The sequence below is a fragment of the Anomalospiza imberbis genome, chromosome 11 (assembly GCF_031753505.1).
Source record: "Anomalospiza imberbis isolate Cuckoo-Finch-1a 21T00152 chromosome 11, ASM3175350v1, whole genome shotgun sequence".
Classification (NCBI taxonomy): Eukaryota; Metazoa; Chordata; class Aves; order Passeriformes; family Viduidae; genus Anomalospiza; species Anomalospiza imberbis.
The window spans coordinates 15,466,585-15,493,654 of NC_089691.1; the positions used below are offsets into that span (position 1 = coordinate 15,466,585).

At 40.4% G+C, this 27,070-nt stretch overlaps 1 protein-coding gene across 3 annotated transcripts in view; it reads left to right on the forward strand.

The window, feature by feature from the left end:
• Window positions 1–27,070, forward strand: part of PTPRG (protein tyrosine phosphatase receptor type G) — a 389,287-nt gene that overhangs the window by 198,733 nt on the left and 163,484 nt on the right. The window contains exons 1-3 of one of the 3 annotated variants that reach the window (XM_068202112.1): window positions 12,276–12,417; window positions 15,416–15,564; window positions 25,884–25,977. Coding sequence is in view for 2 of the 3 variants with exons in the window: in XM_068202110.1 (XP_068058211.1) it covers window positions 9,884–10,063; window positions 15,416–15,564 (329 nt within the window). In the remaining variant the exon portion in view is untranslated. Of the gene's footprint in view, window positions 1–9,883; window positions 10,064–12,275; window positions 12,418–15,415; window positions 15,565–25,883; window positions 26,013–27,070 lie in introns of those variants that run through there. The other 2 variants (XM_068202110.1, XM_068202111.1) reach the window with 2 other exon arrangements.

Below are 27,070 nucleotides of genomic sequence, written 5' to 3' on the forward strand. Positions count from 1 at the left end.
CAAAACCAGTATTTGTCAAGATTTGATGAGTGACTTTGGGGACTGTAGTGTTTTCTGTGATGTGATTAAAACAATGAGGTCCTAATCTGGTGGCTGTCTCTAGTCAGGTTAGGATCAACAAGGGGTTTGAAAAGCTGATGGTGACATGTTTCAACAACAGATAATTTTATCTTCCTGGCTTTATTTTTTAAATCCACCCTCTGCTTAGGACACTTCTGTATTTTGTAAACCTGAGCCAAAACAACAAGTGAAAATCATTTTTGTAGTAGGTTTCTTTTGAAATGATGAGTACTTTCAGCAGTGCCTCTGGATAGGCTTTATTGATATCAGCCCTCCCTCCCTTTATTCCCTTTCTATATTGCTCTGTGCTCTCTGTGGGTGTTTTATTAACTTGCATCCTGCAAAAATTCAATAAAAATATACAGTTTTTTCCTGTCTTTCCTCCTCCTTTTCTTTTTTTTTTTTTTTTCATGCTGGCTTTCAGAGACAGAGCTCTTGGGAGGGCTTCTTTGGTTAGTTACGAGGAACAGATGGGAATCAAGAAAAGGTACTTTCTGTTCCTGTACCCACCCAAATTGGAGGTAATTAAGTTACAGTGATGCATCATTTACGTTAGCAGTTTCTTTGGTGAGATCAAGCCTATTAAGGGTACATGTGAGAAGCAATAGAACTCAAGTATGTGGTGCTTTGAGAAATAACTGGAACTGGGTTTTTTCTACATGTGTTTGCAGGTACCCTGGCACCAAGATCTGTAGTGGGACAGTTGAGTCTTGCACAGCTTTTTATCTCCATAGCTCTCTTGAAGTTCTGAGCAATCCTTGCAGCTGCTCTGATGAGACAGGTGAACTTCTCCCTTTCTGAAGGAAGGGAGTGAAATGGAGCACGTAGCTCCTGGTGGTAGGAAGGAGACAGAGACGCAAGATGGGAATTTTAGATTTCCTGACGTAAATGTCATGGTGTATTACTGTCACTATCGTTCAGTGTTCATGTCTGAGCCCCTGGGCAAGTTCAGCAGCATGGGAGCATTGATGCTTCAGCAGGGTCTCAGTCAAGCCCTCAAACAACCCATGATTTCTGGTTCAAAAACCACAAAAGGGTTCCTGAGCCCATCATGTCTGTTCTTGCACATTTTCTTCTTGCCTCACTACTCCTGCAGCCTGAGGTGAGTCTCCCACAGTTTCAGCTCAGCAAATGCTTCCAGACTGTTCCCCAGTTTCAACTTCAGATCCTGTGGGGACTTTAACCTGCAGTGCAGCGGTAAGATCACAGGCACAGAGTGGCAAGTTGGCTGCTTACTGGCTTTTGCCTGCTCTGGGTGTTGGCAATGGTGGCTGTAATTAGCACTGAGCCAAATTCAGGTCCTCTTGCATCCTTTTCTTTCTACAAAGTCTCGCTGAAGATCCTGAAGCCTCTGTCTGCATCCAACAACTCTTGGGTGGGAAAGTTTCTTGCCCATTTTCTTCTTCTTGTTTGCTCAGATTTATTTTCTCAGAGCTTTGTTTATGCTGTGCTTTCTCCTTGGAGTAGCACAGATGGAACCATGGTTTACATCAATATTATATGAGCTTGTGCTTTTTCATATGTTTAATTCTATGAAACACCAGACTAATTTCTTCTTTTATCTTTTCTCTCTGGAAGAAATGACAGGTTTTTTCTTTCTCATGGGAAGGTTGATCACCTTTTTGGTGTGTTAGTGCCAGCTCTGGAAGATGGCCTTGGAGAAGAAAGCATGAAGCAAGGTGTTACAGAGAAGGGGAGGTTAGCCCAGGGGGATGCATCTGTTCAAGTTTGAGATGTTTTATATTGTGTTTGTCTTACATTGTTCAGTTTAAGCTTTTGAGGTGGCAGCTGTTTGCTAGTGAGGTTTGGAAGAATGGAACCACTCTTCCTCCTGCTGCATTGGGGCACTACAGCAATATAAATATCCCTCCTGTCAAGGTCCATCATCATACAGCTATTACCCTGTAAATGAAAAAAGGATAGTTGAAAGGAGAGACCCTTCTCCAGAGAAACTTGGCCTGGATGTGACCTGTCCAATGCACCCATTACTGAAATCTGTGTCTTCCTCCCAACTGCACAAAGTGCTCTCACTCAGCTACTGCATTGATTTGTAATATATCTTCATTCTGTAATTTCCATTAGGATTTATACTTTTTAAAATTATATTTAGGAAAAAATCTATTTTTATGTCTGTCCCTAGTCTTCATAGAGCTTTACTGAACTAGTATAAGAATAGAAGAGAGGTAATTTACGATGCCTTCATATAAATTAATCTCCTGTTTTTTCCTTATATTGTAAGTTATCACCTCGTTTATTATATGCAGCTCAGGGTGAGCAGTTTTAAAAGGCCTCTGACGGTTATGAAATGAATGGTGTGAGATGTCAGATACATTTATTAAAAATGTAGAAAATGATAAAAAACAGAGGATGTAGATATATATTGTCTCAGTCACTTGCCACCAGCAGGCACTTTCAATACCACAATTCATCCTCCCACTCTGTGAGTTCTGCATAATAATTTCATTGATATTGTTGTGCTCTGTGCTCAGTATAAATAATTTTGAAATATTAGTTGTTAAATTCAACAGGTCATTAGGCAAGTCTATCTAGAGTTTATTGTGTGAGACACCCCTGAAAAAGCCCCAAACTATTTTGCCAGCACAGTTAAACTTAGTACCATTTTCACTTTTGTGTGGTGGTAAATTATTCAGCTCACAAATGCTAAAACTTGAAATGTTTATGGAAAAAGCTTGTTTTAGTAATTACACTTACTCTACTTTTTTGTGAGCTTCCTGCAACGTTTGTCCTAAGGTCCTGGTGTTTCCTAATGTTGGATATTTATCATACATTTTGCCACTGGCAGGTTGATAGGTACAGTGGGAGCTTCATACAAGATTCATGGCAGCTTCATACGTTTTTGAGGAATAAAATAGGGATGCAGAAAGTCTGTATATGGTGGGGGGGAGATATATAATAAAAAAATCGCTACATTTGTGACTGTGTAATAGAGAATAGTTCACTAAGGAACACAAAGGTTGAAAACACATTATAAACTTCTCCAAAGGTAATTGAAGGTTAGGAAGTTTAATTAAAAAGCCAGCAATAACTGTAGCATCTGTGGATATGAAAATTTAAGGAGAACATGCATGGCACTCTGTCTTTCAGTTTAAAAGCTTCAGACATTATAGGCTAGTTTATATTTAGGAGCATGATTTAAAGCCTTTCTTTGTGATTGTCACATTCTGGCAGTGTGACAGTATCACTGACATGATCAGTTTTGAAGATCAGCTGTCCTTCCACAGCCCCATGGCTGGGCAGTGCTGGAGCTGGAGCTGTGGGCACCGGTGTTTCTGTGCTGCTGCTACTGCTGGGTGCTCAAAGGTTACCTAAATCCAACCCCTTTTTTGTTCCTGTGTTCTGTGTTTGTTCCAACAAGTACTGGTTAAGACATGCCTTATGGGAGATTGTTCTTGGTGAAAGTTTCTTTCAGATTTTTTGACTTCTCAGAAAACTGTCCCTAGTTGTTTACACCTCTCCCAAGCCTTGCACACCTTCCCTGTACTGAGCTTGCAGGTTGCTTGGACCTGTTTGTGTCTCAGCAAGCTCTTCAGGATGTTGCCCTTGGTATTCGGTCTCATTTTTCAAGCAGTAATTGGAATTTTCTGCAAGCACGAGTGTCTCATGTTAAACAGGGTGATGACAGAGAATAATAAAATGAAAAGCCCTTTTCCCCCAGGGCAGGAAATCTTTGTTCAAAGCAGCACTGTGAGCTCTTAACTACAGGCTCTCCTTCTCCATCCCTTTGATTTTGGTATGCCATCACTTTAGAGCAAGACAGTATAATTTCAGCAACTTTTCCCCCTAACATAATGATTTAACAATGTGGCTGCTTTTTCTGCAGTGGAAAGGCCTCTGAAAGATGCTACCGATTTTTATCAAGGCTTTCAGGGATTTTTGTACCTTTACCTCTACAGCCTCTTGCTAAATCAATCAGCAAGAGATTTGTCATTCAAATCATTCTTTTCGGCCTTGTATCTAAGTGTAATATTTAGGCTTCATCCTACAGATTTCACTTTACTTCTGCTTCCCAGGAGGGGACTGCAGGTGAGAGGAGAGTGTAAAGGCAGGCTGACTTTTCAGCCAGTCTGGATCTGCCTTGCCTCCTGTCACTATTTACGTGGCTTAAGCATCTTCCTGGACTTACTGATACAGCTCCTTTGAAATGGCAGACAGTGATGACTAGATCTTCTGGCATCAAGTGACAGCTTCAGGTTTTTTGGTCCCAAATAACAGAAGAGCCCTGGGACTGAGATTTCTGAAAGATCTTAAAATGCTTCATTTCACTTCTGTAGTGAATTTCACTGATACTTGTTTGTTTACAACAATTTTTTCCTGTTTGAAAATCCAGCCTGCTATTCAAGTTCATTACTTTGTAGATGAGCAAGGGCACCTCTTCCTTGTTCTTTCTCTGTGTGGAAGAAAGGAACTGATTCTGTTTGCCGGTGGTGACATTTCAGTGTTTCTTGAGATTTGGCTCGTGATGGAGCAGTTGAAGTAGGGCAGAGACTTGGAGGCAGAGATTCAGATCTGTAGTGTTGCCCAGCTAAATGCTGGAATGCTTGGGCAGGTCATAGCTGCCAGTCCCTGCAAAGGGAAGCATCTCCATTTCTCCAGAGCCTGACAGAGCTTCTTGCCTGCTGTGGTCCTTGAAGTCTGTCGGCTGCCCCTCCAGAGCTGTGCAAGCAAAGGCTGGGACCTCTGTTTTCATTCGAAGAGGAAATACTAATTCATTCTATTTGTCTCTAATAACTGGTTGGATTTTGTTCTAAGAGAAACATGGAATTTTCTCACATATTAAGATGATGGGATAGGATGTCTCCATGAAATGACCAAACTAATTGCAGAAATGAGGGGATTTGATTGCTTTGCAATCATTATTAACATTTTCATTCAAAAATGAAAAGCAAAGAGTCATTGAGTACAGACAAAGATTTGTCTGAGGTAATTCTGTTAAAAAACGGACCCAAGAAAAACAAATAATAAAAAACCTCCAAAATTAAAACCCCTACACTAGTTCTTTCCATGTCAGGCCTGAGATTTAAAAACACATTTTTATAAAAATGTTTAGAAAACAAGTGAAATTTAAAAAAAAAATTGATACTTTTACCTCTTTACAAATGCATGATGAAAATCATATTATGCAAAAATTGCTAATTTCTGTTAAACTATGTCTGTGTAAAGGTATATGTGTTACACACCAGTTTATATCAGAGTAGCTGATCCAGTAATCAAAAAGTTAGGTTAAATCAAGGAAATGCCAATGTTTTTAATAACAGATGTTTTAAACAAAACGTGTGGGAGAAAAACAAATATATTTGATTTTTTTTTTAAGTGGAAGTTTTTATACAAGCTTTAATTAGATTTTGGCAGAATACATTACTTTAATGGTTTTTCATTAATGAAGACGGCTCATTTCTTTGTACAGTAAAAAGAAGAGAAAAGTAATCTTAGATTATATTTAAGGAGCAGACAGTGTATTAAAAAACTATTAAAGTTACTGCAGTCATTGACAGAATGATTTTGCATGAGAAAAGATTCTAGGAAGCATCAGGTAATTTCAGACAAGGATGGGTGATAACATCTTTGTATCATGTGTTAACATAAATCTGGCGTGAAGTGTGGGTTGAAATGTGTGTGAGACCCCAGGTGCTGCTGAGCTCCCTGACCCCAGCTCTCCTGCCAGCCCTGGGAGCCCTTTTGTCCCTGATTTCAGCAGAGAAAACGTCAAGTCCACAGAGACCTGGCTGCCACCCCAGCACCCCCTGCTCTTGCTGCCAGGGATTTGGGTGATCTGGGGTGGATCCAGCCCTCCTGCCCTGGTGGATCTGGGGTGGATCCAGCCCTCCTGCCCTGGTGGATCTGGGGTGGATCCAGCCCTCCTGCCCTGATCTGGGGTGGATCCAGCCCTCCTGCCCTGGTGGATCTGGGGTGGATCCAGCCCTCCTTCCCTGATCTGGGGTGGATCCAGCCCTCCTGCCCTGGTGGATCTGGGGTGGATCCAGCCCTCCTGCCCTGGTGGATCTGGGGTGGATCCAGCCCTCCTGCCCTGGTGGATCTGGGGTGGATCCAGCCCTCCTGCCCTGGTGGATCTGGGGTGGATCCAGCCCTCCTGCCCCAGCTGTTGGACACAGCCCTTGCTTTCCTGGTGGCAGCTCTCTGACTTCAGTTCCTGCAGATGCCAAACATTATCAGTTATCAATCTTTCTGTGCTGCCTCTGCATCAAATATTCCAGCTCTGGGATGGGGCTGCCTGATGTTTACCTTTGCCTGCAGGTTGTCCCACCATCTCAGGGGAAATGTGTGTTATTTGTTAACACAGGTGTGGGCTCTTAACTTAGTTTCTGAAAACCAAATTATTTATTGGCCTTAAAAGGCCAACTCAAATTCATTTGAAATTTTATTTGATTTAAGTCACCATGCTTACTGTTGGAAAAATGAAATACAAATAGCCATAAGTTCCTGTGTTTCAGATGGGTAAATGTCACGCACAGAATTACAGGATTTCTTTTTTTAACTAGGTTTAAGTGAAACAGAGTCTTTATTTAGTGTCATGTTTTTATTTAAAAGCATTTATTTAAAGTTCTAAAAACCAAAGAATTCAATAAAGTAAGACAGGTGTAACTGCAAATGATTAATGATATAATTCTCACTACTTTATAAAGTGTCTAACGCTGAAGAGATTTATACAGTGCAGAATGGCAATTGTGCTTTGATGGAAGGAATAGGTAATCAATATCTGCAAGCTTGGAAAAAGTGTTCTATTTCCTCCTCTAATGATATAGGGCTTTTTTGCAAAGCAAGGATGTCTGGAGCATGAGACACTTGGAAGAAGAATTAATTTGAAATCTGTAGTGGAAGATCAGTTTTAATTGAAAGTGCACTTGAATGTCCATGGAAAAAAAAAAAAAAACAGGCAGTTGGGCCTGAATCCTTCTGATGGCCACCTGGGAATTTGTGAATCACACTGCTCTATTCTTGATTACATTTTATAGGTTGTTGAGCACTTTTTTTTCCTAGGAGGTATAATTTATTTAGTTTTGTCTCAAACTCAAAAGTTTTCCTCTCCCCTCCCTGGCCTTTCCCCTTTCTGTGGTCATTGTTAAAGCTGGGGCAGCCCCAGTTCTGTGCTGCTGGAGATGGAGATGTTGGGGTTGTGGCCCCTATATCTGTCTCAAGCTGCAGCCATAATGGTGCAGGTCACATTGCAATGCATGTAGTCATTCACATATCAAAAACCTGTGGAAGAAATTAATGGCAAGCCTAGCCATTTATAAAATCCTGGGCTGATTTTAACTAGCAGGACCTGAACCTCTAAATCAGAGCTTAGCCTTATGTCTGTAATTTGTGATCAGGACTTGGAGTCACAGCACCAGCACTAAGTTGGGGTTTTGAATTGCTGAGAGAGTTTCATTGCATTAGATTTTTTTTTTCTTTAGTAATTCAGCACGAGTATGGAAACATTTTATGCATGGAAACTTACCCTGTCGCATGAAGAAAGCAGATACTGCTAGGCTTTATTTTGTTAGATTATAGATTTACAAGCAAGTGAAGCTACTGTGTTTATTGAAAGAGATTTATTGCTATGAAATTAATTCAAGCAAGTTAAATTAATTTAAGGAAAAAAAAAAGACTTGTTTGTTAAAAGGAAACAAAGCCTTCAAAAGTCTGTGAAACACTACTTTTCAGCAAGAGTCAGTTCAGGTACCTAAGTCACTTGAGGTTTTAATTCAACATGGTGGTTTGTTTGTTTACCCTTATGGCTTATTTTATTCATTTTGACAAGGCAGTTTTCACTGCAAATAGGTTGAGAGCAGGATATATTTTAAACAAACAAATAAATAAATAAATGATTCTGACAAGATGCATGGAAGAAGCCCTACAGTCTCTGTTAAAATAAATCTGCCTACTTAAAAAAAAGGAAAAAAAAATTCCTCATTGACACCAGAATACTTATAAAAGAAAAATTGGAGTGCACAGCTCCTTTTGAATGCACAGCTGAAACCACTGCGATAGCCTCTGTGGGCAGAGTTCTTTTGAAAAGCTCACCCCTTGTTTATAATAAAGCCAGAAAACGAGAGCTGGCAGGTTTGATTATGTGTAGTGCTAGATATTTAAAGCAAATTCCCAAATTCCATGGGGTAGGTGCAAGGTTATATGTAAAGTAAATCTGAATTTCCAATTAACTCACTACAAACCAATTACTAAGAGCATCCTGACTGGGGAAAAATAGCTGTGTATGAGTGGAAGACATTTGGTTTCTCCAATGTAGGGGTTTTAATAATTCTCTTCTCCTTGGTTCTGATACATTGGGAAATAACTGAAAGTAGCTCTTGCTGACAATATGAGTTGAACCCTGAGGTAAACAAAACTGATTTTTAACCTGGGCAGATGATGTAAATGATTTTTAAATGATATTGCAATGTTGCCTAATTGTACTTGAAAGTAAAATTTTCTTATTTTCATTTGGGTACCAGACAGCATTTGTGTGTGGCGAATATAGCAAAATCTTGCTATTGATTAAGTGTCCTGCATCAGCTCATGAGAAAGAGAGCACTAATGCACTTTGCAACTAGACAGATTAAAACCCAGAGGCCAAAGAAAGTGCTCTTCCCAGCTGCTGGGTTTGGATGGCACTAATTGAATATACATATGCTTCTCAGATGCAAGGGTAATAAATGCACATTGGTGCATCATTTCCTGCTGGCTGCCTACTGAACAGACTTGCTGACTGTGTAGTTCAGAGGTGTGACACAGGTGTGACATAAGGACTCTTGGGAGAACAGAGTTCAGCTCTGGGTTGTAACTTGGTTTTGGTAGTTGAGCTTGGGCAAGTTGCTTCCCTTCTCAGCCATCAACTTCCCTGTCTTTACATGAGAATAATGTAGCTGATTCCTGCTGTAAAGCACTCCAAGAGCTGTGAGCAACAAGTGCTTTACAAGAAATCTGTGCTGTTATTTCAGGAGCTTAAACTACTGTTTGCACTCACAGAAAGATAAGCTCTCAGTCTCTGTTAATATAACTTAAGGGTTGGAGAGGCAGGTCATAAGAAAAATTTGAAATTCATTTTAGATCCTCCTAAGAATGGTGCTGAGGGTCCCTGGTGTTCTAGTACATCTCAGGCTGGTATGTGCTATAGATGACAAGGTCTTTGCATCAGACCTTTCATTTTTCCATATTATTTTAATTGTTCATCAAAACCAGAAAACTCATGTAAGAATAGAAAGAAAATAAATTTACTGTGTATTCCTGAGAGGTTATTGTCCTGTTTACTTCTTCCAGAGTAGTTTATTTTCCATTGTTGTTTTCCTCGAATGTACTAACATACATTTAGTTTCATTCTTTCTTTTATTATTTTCTGGCTTTAAAACCTCCAAAAGACATGAGATCATTAATAAAGATCATATTATCTAAGCATAGTATTGCAAGAACACAAGTTAATGTTTGTCGGTTGCATTATTTGTCCATAATGAAAGGATAAACTATACATTAATATATTAAGGCTGGAGCTTTTGGGAAGTTCCTGGAGCAACATGGTAATTGATAACATATGCACGGGAGGAGCTTGGGAACTGCAGAAAGTTTTACAGAATAGTTGTTTTTAAAAAAGGCCATTGTTCATTGCTGCCAGAGGCAAAGTTGGAACACGGCACAAAGCCAAAGGATTTCAGTCTCCTCATAAGTTAAAAAGTCTTAACCTCTTTCAAACGTGGGAATTGTAACTGTGGTGGAGTTACCTGGGGAACTTAAGTGCTTCATCCTCACACTTAGGAGTTCTCCAGCACTGTGGAGCCACTGGGATGTTGACATTGGTGTTTTTTCACAGGTACCTATGGTCCCGAGCACTGGGTGATGTCCAGCGAGAAGTGTGGGGGGTCTCACCAGTCCCCCATAGACATCATAGACCACCTGGCCCATGTTGGAGATGAGTATCAAGAGCTGCAGCTGGATGGTTTTGACAATGAATCTTCAAACAAGACTTGGATGAAAAACACAGGAAAAACAGGTATGTTCTCTCCTGCTTGTCTCCATAGCCTGACTGCAGTCAATTAAAAATTCAAGCCATGTTCCACCCTCCTCCTTTTTCATTGTTCTGTTGTTTGGGTTTTTTTGTCCTTTTTTTTTTTTAATGTAATTTTTCAGTGGGAACCACCTACCTCTGTCTCTGCATTCTCTGCAGAGCTAGTTCTACAGATTGATTTTAAGGGTTTTTTTTTAGGGTTGCTTTTTTTGTTGTTTTTTTGTTCTCAGTCTAAACTAATTCTCTTGGTAGTCAGTTATTCCTCAGAATAAAAAGCAATGTAAGAGTTTCAAGGTGTAACCTTGAATTATCAGCTTTGGGAGGCTGTAACACCTAATCCAAAAGAATGTGGAGATGCAGGGCTCAGGGGGAAGGAGAGGGGAAGTCTTAGAAATTGGAAGATTTTAGAGAAGAAAGAGCAATAACTGCTTGGAGCAGTGGGGACTTATTAATGTTTTTCTGGTATGATTATAGCACAGTGTTCTTCACTGAACTGAATCCTTTTCTGCTCTGTCTTTTCTGGCTTTTAGAGAAAAAAGAGCAGGCATGAGTACTGCTTATTTTTACCAAAACAGTTCAATGAAAGGTCAAGGTTGATTTATATGCAAAGCTGCATGCATTTGATTACTCTTTAATTCTAAAAACGTAAAAAGCAGAAATTATAAGGCCACCCTCTTCATTTGACAAGGTCAAGTATTTTTAGGGAATTGGATTAAACCACTAATTAATTCAATTTTATTTATTGGAAGTATATTTTTATCTTTATTAACATCTGACATGCATCTCTATAGTTCTCTCTGTGCCGTGTCCCCTGTCACAGGTGGGCTAGCCAGACCCAGGGCATGTACCTGCTCTGGAGTTGGTGGCTCAGCTGTGCACACAGTGTGACCTCAGATACACCCATCAACTCCAGGGCACTTCACATCTGAGCCATGGCCTGCAGTCCAGCAAGCGCCTCAGATCCAGCTCCAGCAGTTCAGGATCTTAGCAGGAGTTATTGCCCCTCAGATGAAGTGGAGTGGCAGGCTCTAGCCTGTTTTCCTTCACTGCAAAGCAAATCCAGTTAACATAAACCACCACCAAGCATAGCTGGGGGTTTTGCTGCATTACTTGGGGCTTTTTTCCCAGCTTCACTGAGAAGTGCTCCTGTTTGCTTTGAAATCCTGACTTGGTTGCCCTTGGTAGAAGCATGAGGTTCAGGCAAGGTTGAATACTATGGAAATTTGGTGCTTAATTAATCTACTCATGTTATGCACCCTGCCCTTTATGGTCAGAGAGGCTGTTTGTGGTAATCAGCAATAAATGTAATTAGAAAGACCATGAAAAAGTGATGGTGCTATTCTTCTAAGAAGGATGTTAATGCTATCCTGTACATGTAACAGTAACATTGCTGCACATACAATAGGAAACCGTGCTAGAATCATAGAATCATTTAGGTTGGAAAAGCCCTTTAAGAACATTGATTCCAACCATTAACCCAGCACTGCCAAGGACACCACTGTCCCTAAGTGCCACATCTACACATCTCTTAAATACCTATAGGGATGGTGACTCCAGCACTTCCCTGGGCAGCCTCTTCCACTGCTTGCCAACCCTTTTGAAATTCTTTCTAATATTCAATCTAAACCTCCCCTGGAAACAGTGGAGGCCATTTCTTCTTGTCCCGTCACTTGTTACCTGGGAGAAGAGACTGACCCCCACCTGGCTGCAACCTCCTTTCAGGGAGTTATAGAGAGCAAGAAGGTCCCCCCTAAGCCTCCTTTTGTCCAGGCTGAGCCCCCCCAGCTCCCTCCATAGTTCCTTATCAAGCTTGGGCTCTAGACCCTTCCCCAGCTCTGTTGCCTTCTCTTTTCACACTCTGGCCCCTCAATGTCCTTCTTGTAGTGAGGGGCCCAAAAGTGAGCCCAGTGCCAAGTGCAAGGGGACAGTCACTGCCCGTGTCATGCTGGCCACACTGTTGCTGGTACAAGCCAGAACCTTGTTCTGTTGAACTGAAAAGTGTCAGCAGATTTTCTGGTCTTGGCGCAGTTGGCAATGAAAGCTGAAGCTTCAGTCTTCTCTGCTGGGTGATTTCAGCACTGCTGCTATATTTGATTTCCTCACCCATTGGGGTATGGATTTTTGCTGACAAGTTATTGCTTCTCAGAGCAACAGTAACTGTCACTTTTCCTGGTAACTTACGGCCTTTTACTGGTAACATGAAGACTCTTTTTGCCTTCCTGTCAGCCCTGATTTCTTCTGCTGAGCTCCTAACTCCTCCCTTGTTTTATCAAATCCCATTCCTTTTCTTGGTTTTCTGACCTTTTGAAGAAGCCTGCCTGGCATTAATTTTTAAGGTGGTAAGTGGTAGAGCAGCAAACCAAGTAGGATGTTTTGGCTTGTGGGTAGAAGATAGAGGCCGACTGTGCCATAAATTGTGATGCATTTTGGCAGCAGAGTCTTGGAGCAGATGGCCACACAAGACCTTCATATTGCAGACTGACAGAGACAGTAAACTAAATAACTGTTTAAGAAATGGTGATGGATGTAGAGGGCATTTCTCAGCAATTAATGACTGGTTTAAAGAGACAGGGGTCCCTGGGAAAGCAAAAGGCCCTTAACCTTAATGCTCATTAATTGGCAGGAAATATGCTGCTTGGGTTATTGTTATGGCTGTAGGACCTAGTAATCTTTTTTTTAATGATTGAACAATGAGTTATTTTTAGCCTCTGAAAGGTAATTCTGTTTAGATTTGTTCTTTTCTTTCTTGTTTGTGTCCCCCTCGCTATCAGGTAAAGAGCAGACAATGTACAGAAAATAGCATTTTGTTCAGAAAATGTCAATGAATTTTATAGAAGTGCTTTTGTGCACAATTACATTGGCAAAGGCACTAATGTGGGTTCAATTTCTTCACTAGAGTAGCTGACCATAGAGCTAGAGAACACTTGGAGGATATACACATTTCATAGTTGTATTTGCATTAGTTGTGTTCATACCAAAACTTCTAAAATCAGGAGATTTCTGCTTAGAGAAACTTATTAAAATTTCTGCCAGAAATGTGTTTTTGTTAAGTACCTTTCCTATGTGATGTGCATCACTCTGGCTGATCCTGACCATCAGAGCTGCTCTGCTAGGGCAGGGGAAGAACTGCTTTGAGTCCAGGTTTAGTCCTGCACTCACAGGGGTAATGGGCATCCAACACCAGCCCTGAACCTGAAAATGACATCACACAATTGTGGTCCTGTTGGCTGCACACCACGTTCTTTGGGGTTTTAATCCCAATTATATAGTATTTTAAATTAGTGGGACTTGGGGATTGATTCCTTGCACTCTACAGAAATCCTGTGATAAAAGCAGTGTCTCTCAAAGCCTAGTAAAGTGATGTTTGGTTCTTTCAGTCCTGAATACCTGGGCTCACAGAAAAAGGAGGGAAGCTCCTGGCAGTAAGGGGTTGCTGCTTAGCTGGGAAGGTGATTGGGAACATGTGTCATACAGCTCAGCAGTGTAAGAAATACTGTAAAATGAACAATTAGATGAACATTCCAGATTGTACATCCTCCTAATTATCCTTTTTAATTATTAATCTAAAACAAGTAAAATGACCCCTGACAGAGCCATAAATTATTTGGGAACTATCAAATATTTATTAGATGCAACTAAATCTCCACAGAGGTTTTTAACAGACACATGTGAATCTGCTTTGCTGTATTCCTCATCTCCTACAATTTCATCTATGGAATTTGTAACTAATTGAATGAGATTTTCCACCATTTAAAATACTGCTGAGCTCATTGAGAATTTTTTAAGGGAAGTAGAGAGCAGTGGTGCTTTCGGTCATGTATGTTTCATGGATTTGGTGTAAGCAGACAGTGACTACCAGCAGTTCCCTGGCTGACACAGGCACTATCCTACAGCCACTTCTGCACCACCCATCCTCCTAAACAAAGCACTTGGATGCAAAGGGAGTGCAGAAAGAAGCAGAAATCAAGGAAGAAAACAGCCCCATGATTTTGCTAGCGCAGTTTAGAAACACCTGAACATCTCATGCAGTTTAACATCAAGATGGTTTTGACACAAACCATTTAAAGTTGAGCTGAATGGAAAAAATTGCATCTGAGATGATGCTGCTGTAGCTCACTGTCAGGGGAGGGCAGAAAGCCTGGCCTGCTGCACTGAGTCACCAACAGAGAAATAACTTTTATTTCACAAGTAGCTTTCTTTTGTTTTTTTTAAGCAGTGAATAAAATCCTCCTTCTTAAATAATAAAATTGGATTTATATTAATGTTCTTGTTGTGATGACACACAGTTGGCTTAAGAACACAGAGAAATCCTTGTGGGTTTTGCTATTTTCATTAAAAAAGGAAAAAATCTCCAAAATCAACCCCACAACTTAAATCACAGGATTCTAGGCACAGCAAGCACTGGTCTGCAATGACTTTTACAGAAACAAAATTCAAATTTTAGTTCTGTTTTTGTGAGGGATGAGAGGAAATCATTTTGTGGGGAGCAATTTTTAGAAATGATGTGTATTAAAGCCAGGAGATGCTGGAAAGGAAGGGAATTTTGTAGTGAAAGTAGCAGAAAGGAATTTTTTGAAAGCTGGAATCAGTTCTTGGTTGGACCACAGGCCTCCCCAGTTCCACCAGATGATTCTGCCCTCTTTTTGGACCTATGGCTTTTATTGTTACATAAAATGCAAAGGCTTTTGGAAATGAAAAGAGAATACAAAGAAGATTTTTCTGACTCTCATTGAATCACGTAATAATAATATCAGAGTTACTGTAATAAAACCCAGTTCTTGTGGAGGATGTCTCATGACTGAGTCTCAAAAATGTTCTTGTTTCTCTCCCCTTCTTACAGAGAGGAGGAGCAGGAAGGATAAGGAAAGCACCCAGCATGTCCAGCAGTAGAGGTGGGAAAGAGCACAGGGGTCCCCACCAACAAAAAAGAGGAAATCCAAAAAACAGGAGACCCATTCTTTCCTTAACTTGTGACCTACAGACCTTGAGGGGTTTATAAGGGCAGGGACCATGGTCAGCCGTTACTCTCTGGAACCACATTAAACAGGTTTTGATGTAGTTTCCATTTAAATTTTAATCAAAGTCCAATAAGGAGGGCAAAATGTCCTTGAGAAATTTGGACTTTGGGATTTTCTGTAGTCTGTGTAACTTCATAATCACTTCCAGAATTAGCCAACATTACTTGCAGACCTGATTTTTAACAATCCCTTTAAAGAGGAAAATGATGACCCAACATTTTACATGCATTAGGAGAAGTATTCTGATATAATGAGCAAAAACTGTAACTGTTTCAGAAGAGCTGTGCTGAGTTTCTTTCTCGTTGTTCTGTGTGTGCAGTTGCTATCCTGTTGAAGGACGATTATTTTGTCAGTGGTGCCGGGTTACCGGGCAGATTCAAGGCAGAGAAAGTGGAGTTTCACTGGGGTCAAAGCAATGGATCGGCTGGCTCCGAACACAGCATCAACGGCAAGAGGTTCCCCGTTGAGGTGAGTGGAAAGACACGTGCTTGTGTTCTCAGAGAAAACAAAATCAGAATGCATTGCTGTAGTCCAGGGCAACTGTGAAACAGGGCAATGTTTCTTTCAGTGAACATATCACTTTGCAGGCCCTTCTGGCCCTCACAGCACTAAATCCATAATCTCTCATGTGCTTCTGCAATGTCAGCTCCAAGCTCTGCTTTGCTGGCCTTGCCAGCTCTCATGTCCCGTGGGTTAAGTTGCAAACAGCCACTTTTCTCGTATGTCCCATACGCTTTCCATGTGTGGGAGGATCTGCTTACAAATATCTACTGATTGACCTCGTTGTCCTCCAAACTTTTCCTTTCCCATGACGCTTACCAAGAAATAGCAGCAGTTTGGGAGCCATCGCGCTGAGACCGCTGCCATCGGAATTGCCTCCTTGCCCACACAGGATCTGAGCTCTGCCTGGCTTCAGCTGCTGTCCCCTGCCTGGCACTAACAGGACCTCTCCACAGATCTGTGCAAACAGCTCTGCGTTTGCTCTGCCTGTGCTGGAGCCAGCTGGGCCTGAGCCAGCCCCATCCAAGAGCGGCCCAGCTATCCCAGGAGCGAGGGACGGCCTCGGGCACAGCGGGCACAGCGGGCACAGCGCTCCGGGAGCACAGGGGTGCTCAGAGGCAGGGCCAGGCACCTGTGTGCAGGGACTGTAGGGATGTGCCTTTGGAGGGCCCTGAGCGCAGGGGCTCTCAGGGAGATGGGTGCACTTGGGTCTTGCCTTGTGAGCAATAGCCCCACGTTGCTCTTTCATCACTGCAGTGTTTTTTGTGTCAACAGAGCTTGTTGATAGTTTTCACTCGATAGTCAAGGTTTTGCATGGTGAGATAAACAAGAGGTGATCTTGGATTACCTTTGCCTGTGGGTAAGCAGATATGCAGTTCCCAAGTGTGGCATGTGGATCCTGAGCAGGTTGCAGGGAGCTGCGCTTGCTTTCCCAGAAAATTCATGGGTGAGCAGAAGTGGTGGTCTTGGGACTTGATTCACCCCCTAGTTTGCCATAATTCATCACATGTGGCTTCAGCCAAGTCATGTTTATCAGGAGGTGGGAAGAGGCTTCCAAAGCTTGAAGGGAGGTTGTAATAGACTCTGGTGCATTATCAAAACCTCCAATTTTCACCTGCCTGTTCAAATCACCCCATCACACAAGAATTAGAAGCTGGTTTTTGTATCCCAATTGTGTACCTGTATGTTAGATTTTCTGAGAGGCAGAGATTTTATTTTTGTTTTCTTTTTAATGAGCTTTTCCATTATCATCTCCTTGATGTAGCTGTGATTTCTCACAAGGGGCCACCCCTGAGCAGATGGAGCAAAGGCTCAAACACTGTCACGCTGCCCTGTCTGTCTCAATTGGCAAATACTGATGTTTGTAAACCTCAGGAAGATGCACTCAGGAAATCTACAGAGACAGTCAATTCCTCTTCTGAAATTTGGGGGAGTGGAAGGGGTGAAAAAGCCTGGGCCTTCTTGTTTGTGTCAAAAATATTATTTCTATTTCAGAAACCTTTTCTTAGGATTCCAAGGCTTTTTGATGGTGGCTTGATGAATGGAAGCTCTTGTACTATGGAAATAAGCAAGTTCCTAAGAAATAATTTTCCTATGGTTTCAATATTCTTCATTTCAGTTGTTTAGAATATTAACTAGAAAATTGAGGGGAGACTGTCTTGACTGCCTTTAGGAATTTATGTTTATGTTATTTTTGCTTGTTTATGAATTCTGAGCAAAATAAATTGCTGGATCAGATAGGTTTAGTGTTAATCCTAATAATTTCCAAGTGATCTGTGTTTGTTGCAATGACATGGACCTCTGGCCTCTGGCCTTCCTTGGTATGATGACATTAGCAGAATTCCCACAGCCATTCCTTTACTTTTTTTCTTTCTGTAAAGGAAAAACAGTTTCCAAATCAAGCCTTTCCCTATTGTGATGCTATCTACCTCCTACACAGGAATTCTGACTTTCAGTCATGTGCTGCAAAGGATTTCTGTGGATGGATTTTGGAGGGTCCAATAGGGCTAAGGTGATAAAATTGAGTCTTTAGTGCTGATAGATGCAAAACCAGTCTAAATAGTTGGGATTAGACTTCTCAATCAGTAACTGCACATGTATTCTCAGTGGGGCTTTTAATTTGTAATGCTAATTGTGGTGCAGCTTGCAACTGTCTGATGCAACCCCAATTGCCTGATGCTGGGAGGTCTGTGCCAAAAACACTCTACTTCCTCTGAGAAGTAGCATTTCTAGGGAGGCTGTAGAAAGGATAAACCAAAATTCTATCCTACAGAAAGCAAAGCCTAAATCATTCTGATTATTCTGAGCCCACGGATGCAGGAAAAGCTTACAGCAGTGTGTAGGTATTGGCATTCTAGTTCTGCAGCAGTTACAGTGGCAATGCAGCTGAAAGGAAATGTTTTCTAAGTATTTATTTTGCTACCAGATGTGGACTATGCAAAACCCATTAGTTCCAAAGCACATCCCAAGGGAGCACAGATAGATCAGCTTCATCCATAGAATGAGGGCTGTGCACATTAAGTTTAGAAGTTTTTTCCTCTGGGAAACAAAGTGCTTGCTGGTAGTCTTTTTTTTCTTGAAGAGGATACAGAAACTAATTACAAATGTCAGATATAATACAGAGCATTATTGTTTGACCATGTTGTTTGGCTTTTATTATTACAACTAATGTGTCAGATAGTAAGGCTGTCTACATTAATTGGTTTCCTTCATTGAAGCCCATCTGGATCATATTTTTTTATGATTTATATGTTAAATTAGTTAGTAAGTTATATGAGAACATCCTTTTGTTTCCTGCTTTAAAGGCACGTTGGATCAAAGGCGTATTATCTTGCAGTACTTTAATGTAGCATATTGTGACTTCTTTTTAAACTATGGCACGTGTAATGGTATTCTTTCATTATGTGGTCTTCATTGCTTATTTATTGATTAGATTTTCCTTAGTGATACTTGATCTTTATGAAGCCTTTATGAGTTTGGCTCTCTCTGAAGCAGCATTCATGATCAGAGATGTCCATGTGCTTCAAACTTCCACGTACATCCAGATTGATACCAGGCCTGGTCAGCATTCACTAGAAACTGCTTTTTCCCCTCTTTCTTGCCACTTCACAAGCAATATCTGGGTGAGGCCAGGAAGTAGTGCTGGGATGCTGCATTAAAGTGATACCATTAATGTATTGCTGTGTGAGTGGAGTGTGAGTCCTAATGAGGACATGGGCTCTGTGCCAGTTTAGAAAAAGGCTCTTTTTTTTTTTTTTCTTAGAGTTTAGAAAAGTTTTTAATGTTGCATTTTCTAAATTTTAATGAATTGCTGGCTCCTTTGTATTTTGTTATTGTTCTTCTCCACTATAATTCCTCAGGTTATTTTTTTTCTTTCTGAAGCCGCAGTAATATAAGTGGACATGCAAATGCTAGAAGCCACTTAAGTGGAAAAGTGACAAAATTAAAATAAAGAAGATGAGCTTCCCTCAGGCCAGGAGAGAACCCGGGTTTCCCTCATTAGAGCCAAGAGGAGTAATTGCAGCACTTTAATCTCCCGTGCCACCAAACTGGTTCCTAGCAGCAGGCAGGGCTCACTGTGCTGGCTGGCTGCTCCGAGGGACACCCAGTGCTTAATGTTTCATAGCAAGCGAGGAGCTGACGTGGCAGTGCTCTGTGTGCTGCTGGAGTGAGGTACCACCATCCCAGCATAACCATGGGGTTATTTTTTAAATTTTTTTCTTAGCTGCCTCGTAGTAATTTTTATGCAAAATGCCGCTTATTTCTGTGAAGAGCAGAAATCAGAAGAGTGATTTTAATCATCGCTGTGTTAATTTGATGTGAGCTTTGGCTGTTTATGAGCATTCTCTTTAATGGTGCTAATTGTCAGTTATAATGTGAACACCATTATAGAGTACTATACAGTAATTTATTTAGTAAATGAGTATCTTATTCCAAGGACCATACTGCAATATGCCATAGAGACCTCATCCTCTTACTCTTACATGAGCAAACTTGCACTGTTTAGGCTAAATTGCTTCTGAAAGAGCAATGTGACTTCATACCCACAAGTACCAACATGCATGTTTTTGGAAATTTCAAGTTCTTTTCCATTAATAAAAAAAAAAGACCTAAAAAACCCTCCACAACCAAATAAAACAACAAAACAAACAAAACAACCAAAAAAACCACCACCTTCACAAACCATCCTGGCAGAAAATGAAGAGCTGACACCCTCTTATGTCAATTAACAAGCTTTTACATTATGTTTATGTATTCACTTTATTAAATTATTATTATTACAAAACAGTCATTTGCATTAACAATTCTTGCTGCTCTTCAAGTGTGTTCCTTAGAAGACTTTCCAGGTTCTAATGGTGTCTTTGTTCTCGCTACTTTGATTTTCTTCCTTTTCTCTTTCAATCTGCATACTGACATCTGTGTGGTCTAGATCTACAATTAGTTGCTCTAATTTGAATGCTCAGATAACCTTGACAGAGTTTATCATCGTGTGCTCTTCTATCTCTCATTATATTACTTAAATTCTGATAGTTTGTATTATCACAGGCAGATGACAATCAGTGTCATAAAAGTGGAAGAAATGAGTGGTATTCAGTGCACAGCAGCCTTTACTACAGGGAATAAACTGAGATTAGTTACTCAGTTTTGGGTTTTTTTTTGGTTTTTTTATTTGTTTGTTTGTTTGGTTTGGTTTTTTGTTGTTTCTTTTTTTTGTTTGTTTTGTTTTGGTTTTTTGTTTGTTTGTTTGTTTGTTTGTTTTGTTTTGTTTTGTTTTATCCTGAATATTAGGACTTTGTATCACACCTGGAATCACCTGCAGTATACATCCAGCCTTCTGTCCACCTATGAATGGCAGGGAATATTTACTTTGTAATGCTAGAAATGAGACAATTTCTGTTCTGTAATTTTACTCTTGGTGCAGCTGTGAGTCTGTTTAGATTTGCACACACTTTATGACATTAAATGATGAACATACCACAGCATGTTCTCTTCCTATACAGGAGAGAACTAACACCCTGTATTGCAGCTGGGTTTATTATTTCTGGCATCCAGCATATCTGGTAATTGTAATTTTGCAAAGATCTCTGGTGCTGATTTCAAGCACAAGTAAAGATTAATTGTGAAACAGAGAGCCAGTGTTTGGTTTATTTCCTTATATTTTGTTTACTTGTTGCTCTTCAAATTTCCATACCTCCATCTGTCAGGATATGGCAAAGTAGAAGTCAAAAAATGATAGGAGGACCTAAAGAGGACCATTGGGAATATATCACAGTGAGATACTATGACTGTCTAAAGTAATTTCAATGTAATATTCTCTCCAAGGACCATATCCACACTTATAAAGGGATACTTAGAGCTCCCAGTAACTTTGATGGGAGATGTGCTGGTGAAACTCTGGGTGAGGATTTGGCTCCGTACTCACGCTGTCTGTGCTGCAGAGTGTCCAGGGAATTTAGCATGCTCTGCTTATTCCACCTGCATTTCTTACAGCACCTCTGACTTAATCATTCAGACAAGGAAATGGCTTGGGGATTTTCACGTTTAATTTTTTTTTCTTCAAAATGACACTTAGCATGGAGGGGTTTTTTTGTTTTCTTACAGTCTTCTCTCTCCCCTTTCCCCACAGTCTTCAAGGCTCCAGATAGCCATAAAATATTCTAAACATGCAATGTACTAAAAAGCCACATCTGCATCTCTGTCTTACCTAAAAAGCCAAATCTACATCTCCATCTTATCTCCAGTAAAGTAAGATTTTATTCCCAGAGTCTCTAGGCTTTACTCGTTTTTGCTCTTCACTGCTTTAAATCTTGTTCAAGTTTCTCATTGTCAGGAAAGCAGTGTGTCATCATTTTAAAGACATAAAATGGATGGATATATTGAACACATCTCTGAGTTTCCATCTTGTTTCACTGTGAGTAGTGGAAATTAAGCATCATCTTATCACTGTCTGGTTTGCTGTTTTATTTTCCTTAGTGTAGCTGCTACACTGCCTCCTCTCAGTTGTCTTTAGTGTCTCCCATATACTGACAGTAGAGTCAGTTGAGACTTTAATTAATGACTTTATTGTAATCAAGGTTCCATTTTAGTGCAGAATGCTCCATCTTATAGTAGTGAAATATTTAGTCTCCATCTGGCTGATCTTTTCTGTGAATGTCCCGTGATAATTAAGAAGAAACAGGAGAGGACGGTCTGAAATTAAATATGTTTAGTGGAGGGGTTAGTGTATCTTGAGACTGTTCGTGTAGAGACTCAGACAAAATTTAGGAATAGAACAGCAGTTTGGTTTTATGGCTGCATCTTCCTGCTGTCTGCCAGGCCCCAGTAATTTCTAGACTGAATTACAAATGTTACAATGCATCTGGAGTTTTATTTTGAAATAACTATCCAGTAGCATGAATCAGTGATAACCCTTTTCATTGTGGCTGGGAATGTCCTGCTTTCCCCAGAGGATTTCGACTGACTTGTTGAAAAGGTCAGAGGCAGTAGCACTACACTGCAATTACAGTATGTTAATGATGAGCTAAGAGTTCTACATTCTTCTTAACATAAGTCTCTGATTTTCTACATGATTAATTGGAATCTGAAAAGACTGACAAGGAGAAGGAGGATCAGATGGGGTGAAAATAAGAGATAAGAGGCTGACAGCCAGCTCTTGTTGTAAAGGAGAGTTATTTTGAATAGGAGAAAAAATCAATACAAAGGTTGAAGGATTTTACAGAGTTGTAAGAGCTACTTTAATGAAAGGTAGCAGATTCAATAGGATTGTTACTTGAAATGTAGGATTGTCTGAGTTAGAAAAATGGGACTGTCTCTTCCCAGTTGTAAAGGTGAGCTCTGCATGCTGAGCTTCCTGTGTACTCAGTCCACTGAATTTACTGGCATTTGCTCTGGGTACTCAGTATGATAAAAAAGGGGGGAAAATATGTAGGGGAGCTTGCTAAATTCTGTTCTTCAGGAAAAGTTACTTGTCTATGTGAGGAGAAGGAGGAGGACAGCAGATGATAGCTATTTCTGCTGCTTCAGCATGTTAGGTAGCTGCCATGTGAGTGTCTTGCAGTCTCCCTCAAGGAAAAGGGGTTCATTATGAGGAGGTGGCTTCATTTGGCCCTGACTGTAATGAACAGGACTTTGGTCAGTTTGGAAGGATGAACTGTTTACACTCATGTCAGCTTCCTTTCCCCAGCAGTGATGGTAAGAGGTGAGTGCAGGTAGGGAGGCTATGCTCTGAGGCTTTTTAACCTGGGCTAGAGTTGAGGTGAGGTGAGGAGTCACCCGAACCTCAGCATCAAACACTTCTTGGACAGAAGTATTAGCGTGGGTAGAAAAGGGGGCTTCAGCAATGCAGCAAGAGAAACTTGCTCCTGCAACTATTAAATGGGCTGTTTAATTACTCTCAGTAGAGATGGCCACTTCAGTCTTCAACAGGGAGTCAGGTTTTCGAGAACTGCTCGTAGCTTTTGAAGTTTGGGAACTTAAATGCCAGAAGGCAACTTTTTCAGGCTGCAGTGCACAGCCATGAAGCGTGTGAGGCTTACAGGGAGGGGAGCTGCAGGTCCCTCAGATGTGTCTGGGCTGTGGGCTCTGAGCACTAGAACAGGTGCACACTCCATGCTGTGCCAGGCTGGCTGCCCATGAGAGCCCTGGCATGTTGGTTAGGAACACGTGAGGCTTGATAAGTGCTCTCAGCACAGCCCCTTTCCACTGGGCAAGTCCAACGTCTTTGGGATGTCTTCCCCTTCATGATTATCCCAGTAGGCTCTCTGGAAATAACAAAGAGGGATAATATTTAGGCGTGTGAGGGATAAAAGAAACATTGCACAAATATGTTAAAACTTTAATGTGGTTAATGGGCTGGTTGGTAGCTGTCAGAAAGTATTTCCCATGGAAGCCATTTCACTGGGACTCAAACAATCAGAATAGATTTCACGAATGTTAATCGTGATTTAAGGCAGCAAGCAGGAAATTATTTAAATTATCTATTATACTTGTGCTTTACTGATTGCATTTTACTTCTTTTGGGTTCTCTTTGGGGTTTTTTTCCTGAAAAATTCTAAACAGTTGCTATAGTTTTGTGCCAAGAGAATAAATGACGTCAGACATGTTTTTTGCTGTGAGAAAATTCAGTGTATTTATTCAAGACACTTTTTTTGGTCATTTTATCATGTGTTAAAGAACTGCATTGTAAGGGATGACTACCAAAAGCTTGTGTAAGCCAGAAAGGAAGATGCATCTTCTTGCCTGGTTATTTGTGTATCCAGAAATGTTTTTTATTAGAACTGATTTTCCGATGCAGGTCACCAAAAGGCTTGTTAATTCTAAGGGGGAACAGGCTGTGAAATATATTCATTGTGGACTGTGCTGATCAGTAGTATCATGTTTACCTTCTTGCTCTTCCACCTGAACCCCTTTGCAGTTTCTTATATTGAATCTAAAAGCTCTTTGGGATAAAGAATATCTCTTTGCTGGTTTCTTGCAGCACCTGCCCCAGAGGAATTCCTGCTATGGGATGCATCAACATGAGCATAATCCTTGTTATTTTCCCAGTTTAAAGGCATTGTATTTTCAGACAGGATGGGAAGGTTAACTAAAGTTGAAAAAGGATCTAAAACACAGCTAGAATTTACTGTCTGGTGGAAATGAAACAAAAATCAAGTAGCTGAAAAGAAGAAAAAAAATGTATGTGTTTGTTCATGCTTTGAGATGCTTGTCTTTCTGCAAAGAAAAAACAATTTGGTGAAAATATTTGTATCCCTGAATATGTGTCCTCTTGCTTCCTGTTTTTCTACGTGGCTTAATAAGAAACATTCTTTTTTCCTTAAATAGTTGGGCCTTTCAGCACATTCTATGGAAGGCCAGAAATGCCCTTTCTGTCACTGTCCCATCTAGGCTGGCTGTCTGCAGAAGGGGCTTTCCTTTATCCTCTGGCTTCAGAGAGGAGGCAAAGTGGGCTGTATTTCCAGGAAATACCTGTAGCTTCACTGACTTTGTTAGCATATCCCACAAAGACACTTGGTTATTGTTGGTCATTGACCATTCAGTGAAGTTTTTTTAATAAAACATAGCTCTGATCTACACATGTGTAAGAAATTCAAATTTAGGCTTTCCACCAGAGGTAGAAATACCATTACCAGGTGGGAAAAAGCTTTTCCCCCTACAGTGGGCTAATAGGTTGTTAATGGTTTCTTCAAGCACAGAAAATGGCTCCTGGTCTGCCAAAAGAGCATTAGTTTCTCCAGATGGGATTGTTAATTGTTCAGGAAAAGAAAATTGAGAGTGTTTCCCTAATAAATAGGGATGAATCATTCTTCTCTGAGACTGGGGGCAGATTTGACTTTTTTACAGACTTTTTTACAAACTCTTGAGGACTAAATGCAGGGTGGAGAAGCAAACTTGCTCACCCCAAGTGGTGAATGTAATTTGAGAAATAAAAGCATGCAGTAGTACAACATCTCTCACACATTTGTTATGAAAGGGAGAGCTCTTAGGGATTTGATTGTGCCATAAATTGATGAAATTTCTTTAATTTTTAAATTTTTGCGCTTATATATGTTTTTCCGACATTCTGTGTTTTGAAGTTCAGAACTGCAGTAGTTCTTGTGCTTGCTCTTTACCTGATTGCTGTAAGAGTGATTTTTGTTAATTTTTATACCTACATAAAGTACTTCCATTCCTTCAGGGCAGTAGTGCCTACAAATAAGATAACAAATTCAATACTCAACACCTGCATCCAGTGCTCAAGGGGTTTTCAAAGAGTAGAAGGTTTAGCTTTTTAAAATGTAAAACTACCCTCAGATGAGTAGTCAAAATTACAAAATGCATTTGAAAAGAAGAGGAAAGCCTCTTTTGCTTCATTTCTCATCAACTTTGGTTGAGTGGAGAATTCTATGCTCCTTTCTCTGTGGTCTGTGTCCTCCTAGGGCAGGTTAGTGCTCTTGAGGGAGAGGGTGGCTTTCTGGGAGTTGAGTGACACATTTGATCCTGAGGTGGCATGTTCCAGACAGGATGATAATATCTCTTAAGAAAAAGAACTGTCATTACATCCAGTTCAAAATAGGAGATAGGCAATAACCAGACTATTTTAAAAAAGATTAATTTAAAATTCTTTTCTTGAGAGCTCTTATTCTGTTTGGGAGGCAGGAATGTGAGCACTCACTTAATGAGCTACATTCAAAAGATGAAATTTCAAGAAAATAAAGGTAAAACTCAGTATTTCTGGAACATAAATTGAGTCACCCATCCTCAATCCGTAGTTCATCTAATATTCCCCTTGCTTCCTCTTTAACTAGGAAAAATGTAAATAACTGAAGTAGAGACCTTCGTACATACCAGTCACTGATGTTAAAGCGTGAGCTCTTTGCTCAGTGATGCTGGAAGCTACAGGCTGTTGTTGCTGGAATACCATTTCTGAAAGCCTGGTGGCCCTCCCACTGAACCATATGGTGATTTATCAGACAGTTTAGCAGTAGCAAGACCACGACCCAAGTCTGAAAATGCATATTCCTTATGTTGCTTCTGATAATATGTTCCTGTTCTGTTCCTTTTGAAGCATTGTGAATGCATGCATTGAGCTGTGTGTCCCCTGGAAGGGAATTGCTGTATTTCCAGGGTATGGGATTACAGTGCTACAAGTTAGTCTTTCAAGAAACTGAAAGCATGGGTTTCTGGAGCCTTGCAGCTCAAATGGCTGTTGTGTTGGTCCATTTTAAAGAAAAGAAATATGAAATATATGAAAGCTCAGATACAGCTCTCATGAGACAATGTCAGAGGAAATTAATGTTTTCTGTGGAAAAAAGAGCAAGCTCTTATTTCAAAGAAAGCTTCCTAGCAAACCATTTTGGTTTGCTTAACACTTGCCACACATGATCTGTGACATAATATTGCTGCATTTTTAGCAGAGTTAGTTCAGATGTTTTCCCATCATACTTAAGTGATGTAGCAGTGGAAATCATTCTGGTAACACTACAAGGAATAGTTTGGCAGCAGTCAGAAGCTGGAACTGGAAAAAGGCAGTAGGAGAGAAGTAATTAGTAAGGATAATTGTCAAGCCTTGACAACCGTGTGTGTCTTTCTAGCAGTGAATGGATTCACCTGACACCCAGAGATAGCTATCTGATAATGGCACTCATAAGATCCATACATTGATACTTCATCCTTGAAACAGTATTTAAAGTCTCTTCTTAGATTAATTTCTTTACTTCTGTAAAGTTATAGCAATCTGGGATTTGAGATAATGCATTAACTACAGCCTTATTGGACCTTCTTCATTTGCTGTATTTTAATACATCTATGGTGATTGCTGAAGAAAGATGCCTAGTGAGCTTAATCTGCTTATGCTTTAAAAAGAAAGGATGCTGAGAAGATTTAAATGGGGCCTCATACAGAACAGGTTTAAGAGTTTGCAGTGCTCACAGTGGCAGGGAGTTTTCTGCAAGAGTTATTTCAAATTTAGAGATTCCCTGATGCTGGCTCTGCT